The sequence below is a fragment of the Lithobates pipiens genome, unplaced genomic scaffold (genome assembly GCF_037356315.1).
Source record: "Lithobates pipiens isolate NorthernLeopardFrog02 unplaced genomic scaffold, aLitPip1_a1.2 Scaffold_18, whole genome shotgun sequence".
Classification (NCBI taxonomy): Eukaryota; Metazoa; Chordata; class Amphibia; order Anura; family Ranidae; genus Lithobates; species Lithobates pipiens.
In genome coordinates this window covers 24,873,247-24,894,296 of record NW_027507758.1, presented here as the reverse complement: position 1 = coordinate 24,894,296, position 21,050 = coordinate 24,873,247, and the positions used below count along the sequence as shown (strand labels likewise).

At 45.6% G+C, this 21,050-nt stretch overlaps 1 protein-coding gene across 1 annotated transcript in view; it reads left to right on the top strand.

Moving 5' to 3' along the window:
* Positions 1 to 21,050, top strand: part of PLCB1 (phospholipase C beta 1) — a 957,098-nt gene that overhangs the window by 697,425 nt on the left and 238,623 nt on the right. The window contains exons 13-14 of the mRNA XM_077485489.1: positions 1,738 to 1,822; positions 3,554 to 3,731. Of these exons, the coding sequence (XP_077341615.1) occupies positions 1,738 to 1,822; positions 3,554 to 3,731 (263 nt within the window). The remainder of the gene's footprint in view (positions 1 to 1,737; positions 1,823 to 3,553; positions 3,732 to 21,050) is intronic.

Genomic DNA, 21,050 nt, shown 5'->3' with positions numbered 1-21,050 from the left:
GCCTGCTTGCCCTCTTTTATCGGTTCGCGCCTGTCTGCCTCTCCTTGGTGGCCTTCCAGACATGGTAATGGCCTGAAGGGAGTTGGGTAAAACAGCAGTTGGGTAGTTTATATTGTGCTGGAGGCACACACAACTTCCAATAACTCCTGCAGATGGCAATTGGGCTCAAATAGAGAACAGCTATGTAGGTGGATTATAGCGGTATGTACTGGGTACAGAGCACGCAGACAGCACGCACTATCTCCTAACACTACTGACTGCAAGCTCTATTATTAACGATAGATCACTAGCTATATAGGTTAGGTGAATATCGCGGTGTATACTGCGGTCAGGGCACGCAGACAATAACCACAAAACAGCAGAGTTAAAGGGGTATATACAGATGCATACTGTGCTGTGCTGGAGGCACACACAACTTCCAATAACTCCTGCAGATGGCAATTGGGCTCAAATAGAGAACAGCTATGTAGGTGGATTATAGCGGTATGTACTGGGTACAGAGCACGGAGACAGCACGCACTATCTCCTAACACTACTGACTGCAAGCTCTATTATTAAAGATATATAAATATAGTGAAGTGAATAGTGAATATAGTGGTGTATACTGCGGTCAGGGCACAGACAATAACCACTACACAACAGCAAGATAGGAAATCAGCCAAAAACGATCGGTGTGTACTGTGTTGAAGGTACACAGAACACCCACTGCTTCAGATGCTAACACACTACACGAGACCCCTCAATGGCGGCCTTATATAGTGTGGGGCGTGCACTACACAGCCTCAGCTATGATTGGCCACAGGCATCCTGCCTGTGGCCAATCGTGGCTCTCCTCGCTGCTGGCGCTGCGATTGGCCAAGCATGCGGGGTCACAGTGCATGCTTGGCCAATCATGAGCCAGCAATGCACTGCGCCATCGCAGTGCATTGTGGGCCGTGAGCGCCATGCGAATTTTGACGCGAACGGACCAAGTGTTTGGATTTCGCCGAACGGACGAACAGCCAATGTTCGAGTCGAAATGTACGTTCGACTCGAACACGAAGCTCATCCCTACCCAGGACAAAGAAATTACTGCGAGGGACAATACTGGAGAGAAGGTGAGTAATGCAGCCTCCCTGGGGTACCTATTGATATAAATATTTGAAGTTGGGCTTTAAAACACAAATCATAAAAAAATAAATAAATAAAAGGTCTCCTTGTAAAAAGCACACAGGAGGCAAACACAAACAGCCAAATATGTACTCACAAAAGTGTGAATTATGAACATGTTGTAAAACACCAATGTTGGCAAGTTGACGCGTTTCAGGGGACACACCCCCCTCACTGTAGTATTCTATACTTTATGCAGTGATCACTGCAATCTTCCAGGTTCTTCCATGGCATCTCTGACATTTTTTAATGGGCACAAAGCGCAGAGGAGTGGTAGTGATGTCATGATCCCCACCATCTCCAATTGACGCATTGTATTAGTTGGTTAAAATCTGTGGAAGTTGCTTATACAGAACCTAGAAGATTGCAGCAATCACACTATATGGTGCCGACTACTACAGTGACTGTTGGCTTTCCCAGCGGCCCGATATCTGATGGATACTTAAATCCAAGGAATTAAAGTATATATGCAAAAAATAAAATGCCTTATGTAATAAAACAGGACTAACTGTATATAGCACAGGATACAATAAAGTTCTAATTTCAAACAGTAAAGAACAAAGTAATAATATTCTAACTGTTTTCCAGGCCGAAACAACAAGCAAAGATGGCAGAGTACTGCAAGCAAATATTTGGGGATGGACTTCTGATGGAACCACTAGAAAGGAATCCTGTAAGCTGATACATTGTGTAATGTATACTGTAATGAAACATTATTATTTTTTTATGTTGTTTATTTGATATTGTTATGGATAAGTCCTAGTTCACACCAGTGTCACTTGCCATGTGACTTGAAAGTTCAACGTTGCCCAACAAGTCGCACCCCATTTGCAGCAATGGAACTGTTCAAAGACTTTGTAAAAGGTTCCTGTACTATTTCTGTGGGATTTCTGTGCGACTTGCATTGACATCTGTTAAATGAAGTCGCACAGATGTCAGTAAGCTGCACATGAAATCGCACTAATAGCTTTGAATTTTCTCTGAAGTGTGCGATTCCAAAGCCGGACTGGTGTGAACCAGGGCTGAGATAAGGTTTCATATTTTTAATGGAGGCAAGTTGTATTATGCTTGATTTAGAAACCAGGGGTCTCCAAATGCTCTAAACAAAGGGCCAGTTTACTGTCCTCGAGACTTTAGGGGGCTGGACTGTGGCCATTGGGAGTAGAAATAATCCTGGCATTGGTGGGATTAAACAATACATCTTAGGTATTAGGGGGAGGAATAGTGCCCTATTGCTGGTGTCAGTAGGAGGAATAGTGCCCCATTATTGGTGTCAGTGGGATTAATAGTGCCCTATTGCTGGTGTTAGTGGGAAGAATAGTGCCCTATTGCTGGTGTCAGTGGGAAAAATAGTGTCGCATAGTTGCCAGTAATGGGAGAAATAGTGCCCCATTGTCGATGTCAGAACCATTGTTGGTGTGAGTGGTAGGAATAATGTTTTGTATCAGTGGAAGGAAAAGTTCCCTAAGGGCCAGATAATGGCAAACAGAGGGGTGAATCCCAAACTGAGCCCCCGGGCCGCAGTTTGGGGACCCCTGCCCTAGACCAACACAATCATTTTACATACTTCTCATAAAAAAGATGAAACTTCAGTCTGGTTGTGATGGCATATCCTGTCCCGCCCATCATTTTATTATGAAGGATATCACCATAATTTTTAAGTCCTTATGGAATCTGCCAGGGCATTAAGTGCATGGAGCATTTGGTCTCAGTCTTCTGAGCTGTGGTTGCTGAGCTAGCTTAGTGGACAATATATCCCCCTCATCCCCCACTGCTGTCTGACCATGCTATTCACAAGGAGACACATTTATAATGAGGTCTGACCACACTACTCACAAGCAGACAACCCTATAATGAGGTCCGACCACGCTACTCACAAGGAGACAAATCTATAACGAGGCCCAACTATGTTGCTTGCAAGGAGTTAAACCTATAATGAGTTCCAAGCATGCTTCTCACAAGGAGACAAACCAATTATAAGGTCCGACCATGTTGCTCACAAGGAGACAAACCTGAAATGAGGTCTGACCACGCTGCTCACAAGGAGAAAAATCTATAATGAGGTCCAGCCACGCTGCTCACAAGGAGACACCTTTTAGGGAGGCCTGACGAGGCTGCTCGCAAGGAGGTGAACCTATAATGAGTTCCTGGATAGCTCCATCACTGGCCCAGGAACAGCTCATGGTCAACCACCAGCAAGCAGGATGGGCTCCTTATGCGGTCAGGACTCAAATCAGCAAATCAAACTGCAGTGTGATCGAGAACTCCATCCTACCTGCCTTGGGCATCACGACCTTAAAACATTGGCAACGGGTTAATATTGTGGAGGGGGCAGTATTCGAATGGAGCATTATGTTGTTTGAGCTGCTTTGAGTTTGTAACATAGTTTTCTTTAAATCCGTAGCTTGACCCAGGGGTGGCTCTTCCGAGCCCTATGGATTTAAAGTATAAAGTCCTGGTGAAGAATAAGAAGAAATCTCACAAGTCATCTGAAGGAAGTTCAAAAAAGAAGTTGTCTGAGCAAGCGTCCAATGCCTGCAGCGACTCTTCCAGTGTGTTCGAGCCATCGTCTCCTGGGGCAGGTGAGTCCATATTCTACATTTATCACAAGGTTGACCCACAGCAACCTCTTATGTTGGTATTTGAAAGCTGTTTCTAGAATCACAAAAAGGAGAATCTGATTGTTTTGGGCAACAGGAAAACCTTCCTTGCAAGCACTTTGCTGACAATATCAAAGGTCATTTTTTTTTTCTTTTTGTATGAGGGGAGGGAAGTTCAGTGTAAATGTGTCCTTCAGGTTAGGTGGAACTCTGGCGCCCAGATACTGAATGGCCAACAGGCACGTACTGGCCATTGGGACTACCGGGAGTTTCCCGGTGGGCAGATGGCTCAGTGGGCCACTCTGATGTAAGGGGGCTGGTAATGGGACACTCTGATGTAAGGGGGTGCTGATGGGACACTCTGATGTAAGGGGGCTGGTAATGGGACACCGATGTAAGGTGGTGCTGATGGGACACTCTGTTGTAAGTAGCTGGTGATGGGACACTCAAAATGTAAGTGGGCCGGTCTGGATGAAGTCCAGGGCCAAATTTCTGTCCCAGTCCAGCCCTGATGGCCAAGGGAGCCAAGTTAAATTTAAAGTTGTCTTTTAGTTGGCGTGTCTGGTGGGTGGGCAGTGCTATCCCCATAGCTTGAAAATAAATTTTCAGAACAAGAGCGTTCCCAATAGATCTCAAGTTCTTGGAGAAAACCGGGGGGGTGCCCTATATAAAAAATGTATGTATGTGTGTATATATATATATATATATATATAATATGTGTGTGTGTATATATCTTGTAACATTGGGGTGTTTAGCTCAAGTGATTAGATGCATTTTTCAGTCCACATCAGGCAGGCGTTTATAGTTAAGGGCCTGGTAGCCCACGTTTATTAAAGGAAAAACAAAATAATAGTCCATCCAGGAATCCCAGGCAGGGGTCCAAGCTTAAATTAAATACACAAAATCCAAATGAAAATGCTAGCCCACCTGGCTACTCTTCAGCAGTAATGCTTCTATAGGTATTTGCCCCTCCAACGAACTGCTTGGATGCACACAGTCTTAGGCTCCTTGGACGCACACAGCTTTGGACTCCTTGGACGCACACAGCTTTGGACTCCTTGGACGCACACAGCTTTGGACTCCTTGGACGCACACAGCTTCAACCCTTCAACGCACACAGCTTTGGACTCCTTGGACATGCACAGCTTCAAGCAGCAGCAAGCTGCTCACACTCCACCATCCTTCACCCTCTATTCCCAATAGCCCTTCATTATATGGCCTGTGTGCAGCTGGGCACACACCTTGCTCGCTATCCTCAAGACCCGGACACAGGGTTGGAGATCCCGTCCCACTCATTACTCTCAGGGATCTCCAAACTACAGAATCCTATCCAAAACTAGCAAAACCTGGAGAAAACTGACAGAGCAGTTTTCTCCATTTAAACGCAACACTCTGTAGTCTTGCAGTCCGCAGATATGCAAACTCTGTGTCTCTTTTTCCTCCGATTTCATAAGGACAGAGCCTCGCTCTGTCACAATATATATGTATATGTGTATATATATATATGTGTATATATGTATATGTTTATATATATATGTGTATATATGTATAGGTGTATATATGTATAGGTGTATATATATATATGTATGTGTATGTGTGTGTGTGTATATATATATATATATATATATATATATATGTGTGTGTATATGTATATATATGGATGTATGTATATGTGTATGTATATGTATATATATATGTATGTATATGTATATATATGTATATGTGTGTGTATATATATATATATATATGTATATATATATATGTATATATGTATATATGTGTGTGTATATCTCTATATATATATATATATATATATATATATGTATGTGTATATATATATATATATATATAATGTATTTATGTATATATTGTAATATAATTATTATTATTTTTTTTTTCATTCATGTGCTTTTAAATAGATCTTTTATTTATTTTTTTACACACAGCTCCTGCGAAGCTCGGAGTATGCATTGCTGTATTGTGTTCTCTGTTGCTGGTGAAGTGCTGTTTGTTTTGTTGAGTTATTGAATCCATGCATAAGTTATTTTCTCCAAAAGGATAATGCCGTGTAGTGTGCACGCTTACGTTACATTTAAAAGCACTCTGGGAGAGCGGTGCAATTTTCCGGTTTATCGGTCGCCTCTGCTACTACTTGACACCCGCCATGGTGCCCAGTCGTTCGCTCCCCTAATAGCTGCTTCCTGCACAGGGATGGGACGGACGGCACTCAGGCTGCCAGCTTTCATCTGGTCAGATTTCCATCCTTTTACGGGGAGGGATGACAAACCCATTAGGCCATCTGAATTGGAAATCAAGGAGGAATAAATGGTGAAATGATTATTATCATTTATTTATAGAGCGCCGCAGTGTGCAGATGGGGAATAATAAATAGCCAATACTACATATGGAGACTTGGTTTTCTCCCAAATTAGCAAGCAGTGGTCTTCATTGGAGCAGAATCCAACTGAACAGCATTTGGAACCACCTACAGTAGCTAGTCATGTAACAAAGAGCATTTTCATTTTATGAAATCTAAAAGCTTATTTGTTAAAAATAAATGAATAAATAAATATATATATAAAAGAGAAACATAGGATTGCTGTACTTAAAATCTATTCAAAAAGCCAAAAAGTTACAAGCAATGTTCCATTTTAATATGTGACTTTGTAACACTTGTAAAGTGTTTGTAACTTTTTAAAATAAATTTTAAATGCAGCAATCCTTTGTTTTTTTATCTTGTATATATTGCCTGTGGGAAGGCTTGAATACTTTAAACTGGGAATGTGTATATATATATATATATATATATATATATATATATATATATATATGTATATATATACATACATACACAGTGTCTAAATAAGTAAGTTGCAGCAGTGTGTTCGAGGCCTGATAAAGGGCCCCGCAATGGAAGTAAAGATCCCTTTAGTGGGATCAGTGGGAATGGCCCTAGGCTCGGAGGGAAGGGCCCCAGACCCGGAGGGAATGGTCCTAGGCTCGCAGGGAAGGATGCCAGACTTGGAGGAAAGAGCCCTAGGGTCGGAGGGAAGGGCCCCAGGGTCGAAGGGAAGGGCCCCAGGGTCGAAGGGAAGGGCCCCAGGGTTGAAGGGAAGGGCCCCAGGGTTGAAGGGAAGGGCCCCAGGGTTGAAGGGAAGGGCCCCATGGTCAGAGGGAAGGGCCCCATGGTCAGAGGGAAGGGCCCCGGGCTCGGAGGGAAGGGCCCCGGGCTCGGAGGGAAGGGCCCCGGGCTCGGAGGGAAGGGCCCCGGGCTCGGAGGGAAGGGCCCCAGGCTCGGAGGGAAGGGTCCCAGGCTCGGAGGGAAGGGCCCTAAACTCGGAGGGAAGAGCCCCAGCCTCAGAGGGAAGGGCACTGGGACCAGAGGAAAGGGCACTGGGCCCAATGAGAAAGGTTCTAGCTATGCCTCTGTCCAAGAGCCGGTTTTGTAGTCCCTCTTCTATGATGCCAGTGAAAAAGGATCTGGAGAAGGTACAACTGGTTGCAAATTAAAAAGCCCAAAAGTTACATACACTTTATAAGTTGCATTTTAAAATGGAACACATTATGCATAGTTTGTAACTTTTTTGGCTTTTTAAATTGATTATAAATACAGCAAACCTTTGTTTCTCTTTTGTATGTATGTATACACACACACACACACACACACACACAGTTTTTAAATAAGTAAGTCGCAGCAGTGTGAACTAGGGCTTATAAAGGGCCCCGCAATGGGAATAAAGAGTCCTTTAGTGGGATCAGTGGGAAGGGCTGCAGGCTCGGAGAGAATGGCCCTGGGACCAGAGGAAAGGGTACTGAGACTGATGAAAAGGGCCCAGACAGTCAGAGGGGCCCTTCATGGTTTCTTGCACCGGGGCCCTGAAGGTTTTAGCTACGCCTCTGTCCAAGAGCAGGTTCTGTAATTCCTCTTCTGTGATGCCAGTGAAAAGAGGTTCTTGAGAAGGTACAACTGATTTCAAATTAACCACTTCCAGACCATCCCCCATGGATATATGTCACTATTTTGACGTTAAAGTGGTTGTAAACCCTTACAAACAACTTTGACCTACAGGTAGGCCTAGATTAAGGCTTACCTGTAGGACCAAGAAATATCTCCTAAACCTACACGGTTTAGGAGATATTTACCCAAAGACAGGCGCACTGGGCAGGCCACAGATCGTGGTGACATGTCGCGAGTGTCGGCTCCCGTGCGCATGCGGCGGCGGACATGAAGACGGAGGACCACTTCGGGGGCTTCGTTCTTAGATAAGTTATTCATAATGAGCTAGTATGCTATGCATACTAGCTCATTATGCCTTTGCCTTATAGGGTGTGTGTTTTTTTTTTTTTTTTTTAGCCTTTACTTCCTCTTTAAATACCGAGGTTATGGCAGCTAATAGCTGCCATAATCCTGGTATTTTTTTAAATGGCGGAAGATCTGCTTTACCATAAAAGTGGTCTCAGCGGATTCTCCATGAGATCACTTTTATGGGCAGTGGGAGATGTCTGCGCGACGATCCAATCCCTGGGATGAATGGGCTAGAAGTCGAGTGAGGGCATGATGGTCCGACTCAACTCTATGCCATTGGAGGACCGAGCGACATCAAACGTGACTTCCGCCCTCCGGGATTAAAGGGACAATTTTATTTTTAACATTTTATTTTTATTGCTTTTAAGTGTAAATGTGAGATCTGGGGTCTTTTTCACCTTAAAGAGGCCCTGTCATGCTTTTATTTCTATTACAAGGAATGTTTACATGCCTTGTAATGTAATTGTAATACATGTTTACCCCTTGTAATAGGAATAAAAGTGATCAAAAAATGTTTTTGTAAAACAAAAAAAAAGTGAACAAATAACACAAAAAAATCAAAACAATTTAAAGCACCCCGTCCCTCCGAGCTCACGCACAAAAGCGAACGCATAAGAAAATCACGCCCACATATGTAAACGTTGTTCAAACCACACATGTGAGTTATCCCCGCAATCGTTAGATTGAGAGCAATAATTCCAGCACTAGACCTCCTCTGTTACTCTAAACAGGTAACCTGTAGACATTTTTAAACGTCGCCTATGGAGATTTCTAAGTACCAAAGCTTGTCGCCGTTCCACAAGCGTGCGCAATTTTGAAGCGTGACATGTTAGCTATCAATTTACTCGGTGTAACATTATGGTTCACATTATAGAAAAATATTGGGCTAACTTTATTGTTTTCTTATTTTTAATTTAAAAAAAACATATTTTTGTACTTTTTGCTATAATAAATATCCCCATTTTTTTTTTTAAAAGCAAATTTTTTATCAGTTTAGGTCGATATGAATTCTTCTGCATATTTTTGGTAAAAAAAAAAAAATCGCAATAAGCGTATATTAATTGGTTTGCGCAAAAGTTATAGTGTCTACAAAATAGGGGATAGATTTATAGCATTTTTATTATTTTTTTTTTTACTAGTAATGTTGGCGATCTGCGATTTTCAACGGGACTGCGGCATTATGGCGGACACATCGGACGCTTTTGACACATTTTTGGGACCATTGGCATTTATACAGCGATCAGTGCTATAAAAATGCACCGATTACTCTGTAAATGTCACTGGCAGGGAAGGGTTTAACACTAGGGGGCGATCAAGGGGTTAACTGAGTTCCCTGTGTGTATTTCTAACTGTAGTGGGAGGGGACTGACCTAGAGGAAATTACAGATCATTGTTTCTAGCTATTAGGAACTCATGATCTGTCACTCCTAACAGAAGAGCGATTTGTATGTTTACACACACGTCCCTGTTCTGCCTCTCGTGCCTGTGAACGCTCGTGGCCGGCGGTCATCACGACCTTCGGCCACGAGCATTGGCACCCCCGCAGTGCAGCGCACACGCACGCCTGCTATCCCTCTTAAAGGAGCCGACGTATAGCTACGACGGCTGGTGGGATCGTGCCGACCTGCCGCAGTATAATGACAGCGGCTGGTCGGCAATCGGTTAACTTGTAAGCAACAAATGTCAGAAATAGGCTTAGGTCCTGAAAGCGGAGTTCCACTCAAAAAGGGGAACTTCTGCTTATCCATCTCCGTCTGTTTTTGAGAGGTACCTGTTCCCACTTCCGGAAGACGGGGCCGCGGCGCCATCTCTTAGAAGTTCGGCTCCCCTCCTCCTTCTTCCGCCATAGTAGTGAGGCTCCCTTACCAGGAATGGTGGTGGCTGCACCTGATCCAAAGATCGGCTGGGGTGCCGACACCCATGGGCGTCCGCAGGTAGGGGCAAGGGGGGTTAAGTGCCCCCCCCCCCCCCTGGAATCAGGGATCAGATCTTAAATTCAGCACAGTTGCGTCACTATCAGGGCGCGGGCAGCCCGCACCCAGGTACCAACCACCAGTGGGGTGACACCATCAAGGTGATGTCAAGCCCTGTAGTGTGGCTTTGGCTCTTTTCCCTGCTCAGTCCGGGAGAAAGGCAAGCTGCGGGCTGTCAGAGGTTTTCCCTGGTTGCCCCCCCTTCTCCTATCAGGGAGAAGAGATGGCGGCTCTCACCAGGTCCCCGTCCAGCTTCCTGCCCACTCCATTCCTTCCCTATTGGCCATAACTGAGGGTCAATCAAAGGAGACTAGAAGAGGAGAGCATCATGGGACATGTAGTTCCAAAGATTGGCAGCCCCATTTTCCACAGGGAGGAGGCTACAGCTCGATCAAGAGAGAAGTTGAGAGACTGCAGCCTGGAAAAAAGCTGAGGGAGAGAGTGCTACAGGACAAAGAATGAGGAGTGTGCTGGGAGAGAGCCACGCTGCCCAGTGCCATGAGAGAGAGAGAGTGAGCGATGCTGCCCTGCGCCACCAGAGAGAGCCACACTGCCCAGCACCACCAGAGAGAGAAAGCCTAAGCCACTATCAGGGTACAGAAATGCTACACTACTGACCAGAGTCCCCCCCCCCCCCCCGGGGAACCCAGAATGAGCGATCGTCCAGCCAGAGGGATCACTGTTGTAGTTTCTCTGGGTCTGGGAAGAGGGCCATTATCCATTACTTTTCCTAGGGACTGTACTATGTATGCAGTCTCTGACCACGGTAATGTGATAATGAATTTGTCAAAAAGGGGCGGTGCATGGATGACCCTAAAATGATACCCCTCCCTGAAAAAAGTTCTGCGAACGCCCATGCCGACACCGCGGGCTCCCTGGACAGGTAAGGGTCTACATATTAAAAGTCAGCAGCTGCGTTAATTGTAGCTGCTGTGCTGACTTTTTGGGGGGGGTGAACGCTTTAAGTGGTAAAAGTTGTCCACATTTAACAGTAGAGTATGATGAAGTTCCTGAGTATTACGATGATCTTGTCCAGTCTGCACACTTTTTATAGGCACACGTTGAATTTTTTGGGGAAAGTAGCCGTATTTGTAGAGAAGATTGTGCACACCAACACATTGAGAAGGGTGTCCATGGCTGAAGCCTGAATGGTGCTGAAGAGCATTTCAGGATTACAATAGTCTACTTGTATCATGTTATCTCCCATCATCTTCATGTTGCAATACCTTAAATGAAGGGCTTGGACAGTTACATGCTGAGCAATCTAACTCGGCTTTTGTCAGAACCTTCCCCTTATCTGTAGAGATAGAGGGCACAATGCAGAAGAAGACGGAACATTTCTATAAATAACAGAAGACTGCCAAGGATGGCCAGCAATTTGCTCAAAGAGCTGAAGCTCCAACTGCCATGCTTGATTCTTCCCATATATAAAAGGAGAACGCGTCGATGCCTACAAATAACAGTCCTAAATGTTTTCAGAAACAGAAAATTGTCCCCGTTTCCATAATGCTATTGTTCTACCTACACCGGATCAGCCATAACATTAATACCACTGACAGGTAAAGTGAATAACATTGATTATCTCATTATAATAGCATCTGAAAGTGGGTGGGGTATATTAGGCGCCGATTGAACAATTTGTCACTGAAGTTGATGTTGGGGCAAGCGTTAAGCCCCCTACACGCGATCCGATTTCCCGACGGGAAATGTGTGATGACAGGCTGTTGGCGGAAAATCTGACCGTTTGTGCGCTCCATCTGACAATTGTTGGATTTTCCGCCAACAAATGTTGGATGGCAGGTTTTAAAATTTTCCGCGGACAAATGTGTGTTGTCGGATTTTCCGAGCGTGTGTACACAAGTCTGTCGGAACAAAAGACCAAAGTACAAACACGCATGCTCAGAAGCAAGGACGAGCCGGAAGCGGTCGGTCTTGTAAACTGGCGTTCGTAATGGAGAATTCACATTCATGACGCGGGAAATTATGAAATCTGGAAATGCAGCGCGCAATTCTCTTCTTCTATAATGGGATAATAATGAAGCTGCTTTGCTGGTGATACTGATGGAGTTATTGCAAACGCGTTTTCAAAGTCTCTTTTTTTTTTCTAGTGATATCAAGAATAATATATATATATATATATATATTTTTTTGTTTTTGGGCAAGTTACCACAACGCCATTATCCCGTCGTTTTTAAGATGAAAGATACAACTATGTTGGTGTCCCTTGTAAATTTTACATTGTATTTTTTTAAATGTAACTGCCACTCCCAAACTGTCATTTGAAGTAAAACACACAGCATTATTATCCACAATTTTTTTATTGTGCATTAAAAAAATAAAAGAAATAAAATATGACATGCTATCTGCCAATAGAACTTAACCAAATAGTGCATTCTATGCATCCAAAAATATAGAAAATATAACATTATAAAAAATAATGTCAAAGCAATAACTTCAAGGCCAATAATAAATAACACGTTATCTCCTCCAATTCTGCAACATGGCTGGTTGACGAACCGCCGCCCAGAAACTAAATGAAAAGCGCAAAATGAAAAGCACAAAATCAATACTCACCAAACTTCTGCTAACACAAAATCCGCAGAAGGAGTCCAAAGGGTGGCGCTATAGAGCTGAAAAAACATGTAGTACGTCACTGCGTTCGTGATTGTTGGCCAACAATTGTGTGCCGTGTGTATGCAAGACAAGTTTGAGCCAATGCCCTGCGGACAAAAGTCCATGGTTTTGGCTTAAGGATTTGAGAAACTTTGACACGGGCCAAATTGGAATGGCTAGACGAGAGGGTCAGAGCAACTCTAGAACAGTAGCTCTTGTGGAATGTTCCTGGTATGCAGTGGTCAGGACTGACCAAAAGTAGTCCATGGAAGGAACCATTGACAGGCTCATTGGTGTATATAGGGAGCAAAGGCTGACCTGTGTAGTCCAATCCATTAGAGGAGCTACTGAAACGGTTCATGCTGGTTCCAATAGAGTGCTGTCAGAACACACAGGGCATTGAAGTTTGTTGTGTTTGGGATTGTGTAGTGGCAGATCAGGTCAGGGTGCCCATGCTGACTCGTGTCCACAGCCAAAGACACCTACAATGGGCACGTGAGCATCAGAACTAGATCACATTTCCTTTTATATCATGTGAATGGTTGGGTGCATCTTTTCCCAAGGCCTGGGTCACTTACCTTGGCAAAAGATGTCACCACCATGCAGTATGGGAAGAAGGCAAGCCGGCGGTGGTAGAAACCACAGCATGCTTTAAGAGGTCTAGTGGAGTCCATGTCTCAGGATTGTTTTTGGTCAGAAAAAGGGAATCTTCTCAATAATTGGTTGGGTGGTATTTTTTTTTTTTGTACATTCAGCCAGCGGAGGCCGGTGCTCTTTTTTTTTTTGGTGGAGGGGGCAAACAAATCTGAACCCTTCACCCCGTTTGTTCAGTCAGTCGATCGATTGGTCAAACCTCACTCCCCCGTCGCCCCGGTCGGCCGATTGGTCAGTCGGTCAAAATCCCCCTCCGTTGCTTGTAATCTGTTTGTCTGTCCACCCATCAGCCCCGAAATTACGCCATCCGGGCCACGGGCAGCTTTGGTGCCTTCCCCCTGCATCTCCTCCTCTGCGCCTCACCCCCTGCTCCCAGCCAAAACAGTCGCTTCTCCTCTCGGCCAATCAGGTCTCAAGACCCGCTTCCTGATTGGCCCTGGAGGAGAAGCAGGAAGACAATAGCGAATATTAATTTGCTATTGTCACACAACTGGGTGGGCTCAGGCCCCAGTGCTCTGCGCCCCGAGCCCACTCTTTTTAAAACCAATTAGAGCCTCAGGCTCTAATCACATGTTTAAAAAAAAAATTGAAATCCATGCGTCTGGCATCCTGCATGTCAATTAGGGGACGGGCGCATAGATTAGGGGGGCGGCGCCCCTAATGGAGAGGCTGCCACTGCTTTGGGGAATCCTGCTGACAACGGATGACTCGTCGGCTGTTATGGATGTGGTGGCCGCATCAAAAATGCATTTTTGCGTTTTTGGTGCGACTCCATTAATGTCTATTACACACAAACTGCAATCTGCTGCGGGAAAAAAAGATACCGGACCCTTTTAAAAAAAAAACGCAGTGCTGCAAAATGCACAGATGTGCACTACAGTCATAGGAACCCATGTTAAAGCGGTTGTATAGTCCTTTTTGGGACTTTTACCTACAGGAAAGCCTATAATAAGACTTGCCTGTAGGTAAATAAAATATCTCCTAAACCGTACAGGGGATTCTCGGCTGAAAGCCCGGCAGACGCCGGACCCTGCCGGGAAGAAATCCTCCGCGCGGGAGTGACGATATCGCGCTGTGAGTGGCCGAAGCCGCGATACCCGGAAGAAACGCAGAGGGAACATGTCATCTCCCTCGGACCAGATGTCGGGGCCTCGTTCTAAGGTAAGTATTTCATAATGAGCTAGTATGCGGTGCATACTAGCTCATTATGCCTTTTCCTTTGCAGGTGGGAAAAAAAACAACCACATCAGCGGGTTTACAACCGCTTTAAATAGAGTAGTGGATTTCTGCAAAACGTTTAGGTGTGAATGTTGGGTAAAGCCAAATTAAGCAAATGAAGCCGACTTCTAAGACGTGCCCCATGGAAGGCTCGGCTGTCAACAACGCCTATTTCCTTTAGTGCTATAAAATGGTTTATTGATTCTGCTAAGAACAGATGGCTTGGTTAGCACCTCATACAGCAGCTGAAACTTTTTTTTTGTAAATGAGTCAGGATTCAACTTCACGGAGTTATTAATAAATAGCGAGCTTCACCAACCGCCGTCTTCTCATTCGGTTTTAGCAAAATTTTTTTTTATATATAAATTCCTTTGATAGTGGTCACTGGTCAGAATCGAAAATTCCTGCGTGATGCCAGTCTTATAAATGTCGCTCTGATCTTACACCCCTCCCCGGTGAGTATGTGCCGCAACTTAAAAAAAAATAAAAAAATCGCACCTACCGTACTTTTTGCACGTTCCATTGCAATTAATAATATCCTGCCAAAAAAACATGCTGCGCAGGAGTGCACGAAATCGCGTGCGCTCAGACGCACCTTTTATGGTCGGAAGCTGGAGCTAAATATAAAACCTTTTTTCCTCCCTCCTGTCCTGTTGTTGGGAGACGTTAGGAGGCTGATGAGCTCCGTTCCAGTTCTCCTTTCTGGGTCTGACGTCTTCTCATTGGGGTCCCTTGTGTACTACCGGATGCTTCCAGGCTCTCTGCTTCCCGCTACCCCCTGCTGAGAAATGATGATGTACTTACCCCTAATAGAGGCGTTCAGACACTATAGCTGGTTTCTGCGTTCTTTATCTTCCCCTATAGCAGCCCCCTTTCCCATAAGGCAAGCAGATCTACCGGTACTTGGTTGCCCCCAGGACTTATACACAATGCTATGTTGCCTACCATGCTGGGGCAGGCACGAACTGAGCAAAGCAAACCGTTACTTGTGGTTGGCAGACAGTTAAGATTCAGAACAGTCCTGGTAAAAAACCGAAGTCAAAAGGCAAGCAGAGTTCAGAGAATAGCCAATATCCGATCCGAGGTCACCAACAAGGTCATCCAATCTAGCAGAGCAGGGCAGACAAATAGGTAGCTTAATCAGGTATTACACACGCTATCACAAGAATGAGCTTGGCTAGCTTAACCACTTGCCGACCGCTGCACGCCGATATACGTCGGCACAATGGCAGCGGTGTGCAAATGGGTGTATCTGTACATCCTGGGGATCGTGTCACGGAGCGGCAGAACGGGGAGATGGCTATGTAAACAAGGCATTTCCCCGTTCTGCCCAGTGACAGGACAGAGATCTACTGCTCCTTGTCATCGGGGGCAGTGACCTCTGTCATGTGAGTTGAAGCCCATCCACCCCACAGTTAGAATCACTCTCTAGGACACACTTAACCCCTTCATCGCCCCCCTAGTGTTTAACTCCTTCACTGCCAGGGTCATTTGCACAGTAATAAGTGCATTTTTATAGCACTGATCGCTGTATAAACGACAATGGTCCCAAAATAGTGTCAAACGTGTCCGATCTGTCCAACATAATGTCGCAGCCACGATAAAAATCGCTGATCGCCACCATTACTACAAAAAATACCAAAAAATATGTAGAAGAATACGTATCGGCCTAAACGGAGAAAAAAAAGTGTTTTTTTTATATATTTTTGGGGGATATTTATTGTAGCAAAAAGTAAAAAATAATGCGTTTTTTTTTTTTCAAAATTTGTTTGGGTGCAACGCTGCACAACCGCGCAATTGTCAGTTAAAGCGACGCAGTGCCGAATCGCAAAAAGTGCTCTGGTCAGGAAGGGGGTAAAATCTTCTGGGGCTGAAGCGGTTAAATCAGGTTTGGTCTCCACCCAGAGTCTGGCCACATTAACCACCTTGCAGGTGTACAGACAGACAGACAAGGAGAATGCCACAGCCAAACTCGGCATCCTGGAATGAGGAGCAGGAGCACCAGACGATCCTGACATGTACATTGCGCTTTCTGGAGTTACCATACATATTGTGTGTTTTTAATGATTGGGGTTTGGCCACAAACACTATATTGGGACACCGATCTGTACACGCACATGAACTTTAATGGCATCCCAGTCTTAGTCTGTAGGGTTTAGTATTGAGTTGGCCCACCCTTTGCAGCTATAACAGCTTCACCTCTTCTGGGAAGGCCGTCCACAAGGGTTAGGAGTGTGTCTATGGGAATGTTTGACCATTCTTCCAGAAGGGCATTTGTGAAGTCAGGCACTGATGTTGGACGAGAAGGCCTGGCTTGCAGTCTCCGCTATAATTCATCCCAAAGGTGTTCTATCGGGTTGAGGACAGGACTCTGAAGGCCAGTCAAGTTCCTCCACCCCAAACTCGCTCATCCATGTCTTTATGGACCTTGCTTTGTGCACTTGTCGAAATGCAGCACCCCCCTCATCTCTGCCCCCACCATGGCAACAGAGGACAGAAGCCCTACAGATGTTGTGCCTCTCTGTGCAGCCTCAGCATTCAGCTGACTCCATCTGGTCCTCCTCCAGACTCTGCGCTTTCTGCTTCCCAGCTCCACCCCCAGCTTTTTTACCGGCAGCAGCACACATTATGGGAGTGCATTGTGATGTAAAGGAGGGTGGGGGACTGCTAACTTCTGATGATGGGGGGACTCTTGACATCGGATGTAAGCAGGGGTGGGGGGCTCTGGACATCTAGTCTTACAGATACAACCGGCCCTTTGAGGGGCAACCATGACACTAAATTTCATGCAGTTCCGTGGGGCTGTGTTTGTAACCACTTCAAGACCGTAGGATATTCATTGACGTCCTTAGGTTGAAGTGGCTATACCAGGTGATGATGCAGGTGCATCCTCCCGCACCTGCAGGCATCATTCCGCACCTGCATCATTCCGCACTTGCAACATCCTGCACCTACATCATCCCACACCTGCATCATCCCGCACCTGCAGGCATCATCCAGAACCTGCATCATCCGGCACCTGCAGGCATCTCACACCTACATCATCCCGCACCTGCATCATCCCGCACCTGCAGGCATCTCACACCTACATCATCCCGCACCTGCATCATCCCGCACCTGCAGGCATCATCCAGAACCTGCATCATCCGGCACCTGCAGGCATCATCCAGAACCTGCATCATCCGGCACCTGCAGGCATCATCTCACACCTACATCATCCCGCACCTGCATCATCCCGCACCTGCATCATCCCGCACCTGCAGGTCTCATCCCGCACCTACATCATCCCGCACCTGCGTCATCCTGCACCTGCGTCATCCTGCACCTGCGTCATCCTGCACCTACATCATCCCGCACCTGCGTCATCCTGCACCTACATCATCCTGCACCTGCAGGCATCATCCCGCACCTGCATCATCCCGCACATGCAGGCATCATCCCGCACCTGCATCATTGCGCACCTGCAGGCATCATCCCCCACGTGCATCATTGCGCACCTGCAGGCATCATCCCGCACCTGCAGGCATCATCCCGCACCTGCATCATTGCACACCTGCAGGCATCATCCCGCACCTGCAGGCATCATCCCGCACCTGCAGGCGTCATGTCGGTAGCAAAATTTGCAGCTGGCGATTCCCTCTCAGGGCCAGTTCACGCCGGCTGCAGTTCCATGCAGTTCTGCACCAATACAGTCAAGTTCTGGTCAGTTTCCGGTCCGTTTCTGCACCAGAAACTGACCGGAAACTGACCAGAAACTGACTGCATGGTGTGAACTAGAGCCATTGGAATACATGGAAAACACTGTGCATGTATTTTTAGTGCAGAAAAAAGCACACGGAACGGAACTGCGTCTGGTGTGAACTGTCCCTAAGGCAGAAGTGATTTGAGTGGCTGAACAGCTCCAGCTTCTGCTATCCGATCAGAGCGCCGAAGAGGCAAAACACAGAGAGTGAGAGAGGAACTGACATTGTTCCTCCCTCTCTGGAAACTGGAATCTATGAGGCTTCCGTCACTTCCGCTTTTCGGCTCTTTGTTTACCTGGCCCCAGATCTCCCCATAAAGAGGACCTGTCACGCCCCATGCTGTCACCCCTTGTGATCTTGTTCATTCCTTGTGATAGCAATAAAGTTAATACAAAAAAATGTAAAGAGTATAAAAAAAAAGTTTTCAATAAAATAAATAATAATAATAAAAAAATTTAAAGCGCCCTTGTCCCCCGTGCTTTACGCGCAAATGCAATCGCATACGTACATCCCGCACGCATATGTAAACTAGGGTTGCCACCTGTCCAGGATTCACCCGGACAGTTCGGGTTTGGAGCCATGCGTCCGGGTTTCAGACTGCCTGAAACCCGGACACATTATTCAGACTGGACTATGGCTTTACCGCAGGGTTGCTGGCTGCAGTTGTCTAAGCTGAGAGTGATTGTTACATTCTTTCACGCTGCCCAAAGCCAGCACTAACAACCCCCCCAACACACACACACACACGGGAGAGGAGAGAGGGCTCAATCTGCCCCACCCCCCCACCCACCCCCTACCCCTCTGTATCTGCCCACACTCCAATCCCCGGTGCTGTACTTCAGAAAAGAAAAGTGGGGGCTGGAAATTTGAAGTCCAGCAGCCTCAGATACATCTGGATGAGAGGTGCTGATTGCCAAGGGGTGCGTGAGCTCACCATCCATCCCTGTCTGTGACTGAAGTCTCCCCCCTTCTCTCTCCTGCCTCTGAGAGAGTACACTAAGGTATATCAGGTTTCTCAGAGCACCCCTTACATCAGATTTCCCCTTTACACCAGAGGCCACAGTGTTTCCTCTCCATACATCAGAGTTCTCAGTGTTCCTCCTTAAATCCGGGTTCCCAGAGGATCCCTTATGTCAGAGTCCCCAGAGTTCTCCTTTTCCATCAGAGTCTGCAGAGTCCCCCCTTACAGTGAAAGGGAACTCTGCAAGTTCAGATGTAAAAGGGGAACTCTGCGGACTCTGATGTAAAGGGGGACTCTTGTTATTAATTTCATATGATTAGAAATGTTATTTAATAGCAAAATATATGTATAGTTTATAATATAAAAAGTAAAAAAAATAGCTGTGCGCCATTAAAGTGTTCGGGTTTGACTTGAAGAAAAGGTGGCAACCCTAATGTAAACGCATATGTAAACGGTGAATCGCACCACACATGTGCGGTATTGTCACAAACGTCAGAGTGAGAGCAACAATTCCAGCACCAGACCTCCTCTGTATCTCTAAACTGGTCACCTGTAAAGGCATTTAAAGCTTCGCCTGTGGAGATTTTTAAGTACTGTAGTTTGTCGGCATTCCACGAGCGGGCGCAATTTTGTGACATGTTAGGTATCTTTTTACTTGGTGTAAAATTATCTTTCACATTATACAAAACAAATTGGGGTAAATATTGTTTGTTTGTTTTTTTGCTTTTTTACTTCATTAAAACCTTTTTTTTCCCCCCAAACCGCAAAAAATGCAGCGCAAATGCTGTGTGACATAAATTGCAACCGTCGCCGTTTTATTCCCTAGGGTGTCTGCAAAAAAAATAAAAATAAATAAAATGATGTTTTGGGGGGTTATAAGTAAATTTGTAGCAAAAAATACTAATTTAACGAAGTGCCAGAAAAAAACACGGTCTTCAAATGGTTAAAATTCTCCGTCAGGCAGTAAAGTGTGAAGAAGGGAAGGAAGATTTCGGTATTTCAGCAACTCATCTACATCAGAGCGCAGCCCACTGAAGGGATCCGAAAACCCCGATTTGTATTATGGATGCCGATATGTAAAATCCGCTCCAATCTGCTGTTTTTTTTTTATTTTATTTTTTTTTATTTTATTTTTTTTGGTGACTGTGTCCCAGTGTAAATGATTTATATCTGGTGGCTACAAAGATGTGAAATTGTATTTTTATGTTTTTTTTTCCCTGGGAAGGAAGAGAATGAAGATTCCGTGTGACCCGCGCCGCCGCGGTGTTAATCTTTACAAAGCCGGTGGAAACTATTAGCGTCCTCTCAGCCGCTCGGATTCATCACGGACCTGTACATTCGGAATTAGTTACTCACTTCAGACTTCCCCCGTCCATATTTACCGAGGACAACATCCTAATGTTTTATAGATATTCGCATTCCATTAACCACTCGCCTACCGGGCACTTCACCCCCTTCCTGCCCAGGCCAATTTACAGCTGTCAGCGCTGTCGCATTTTGAATGACAATTGCGCGGTCATGCTACACCGTACTCATATGACATTTTTATAATTTTTTTCACACAAATAGAGCTTTCTTTTTGTGGTATTTAACCACTTCCCACCCGGCCAATGTACATATATGGCCGGGTGGGAGCCGCCTCCTTCTGACTGGACGTTCAGGAACGTCCTTCAGAAGGAGGGGGATCGTGCGTGCCCGCGCAGCGGTGCGATCCCGATGCACTCGTGTCACCCGGACAAGGCGCATCTCGGATCGGCAGGAGGGCTCTGTGATTGGCCCTCCTGATCACATGACGACCGTGTCCAATCACAGCCGTCATGTGATCAAAACAAA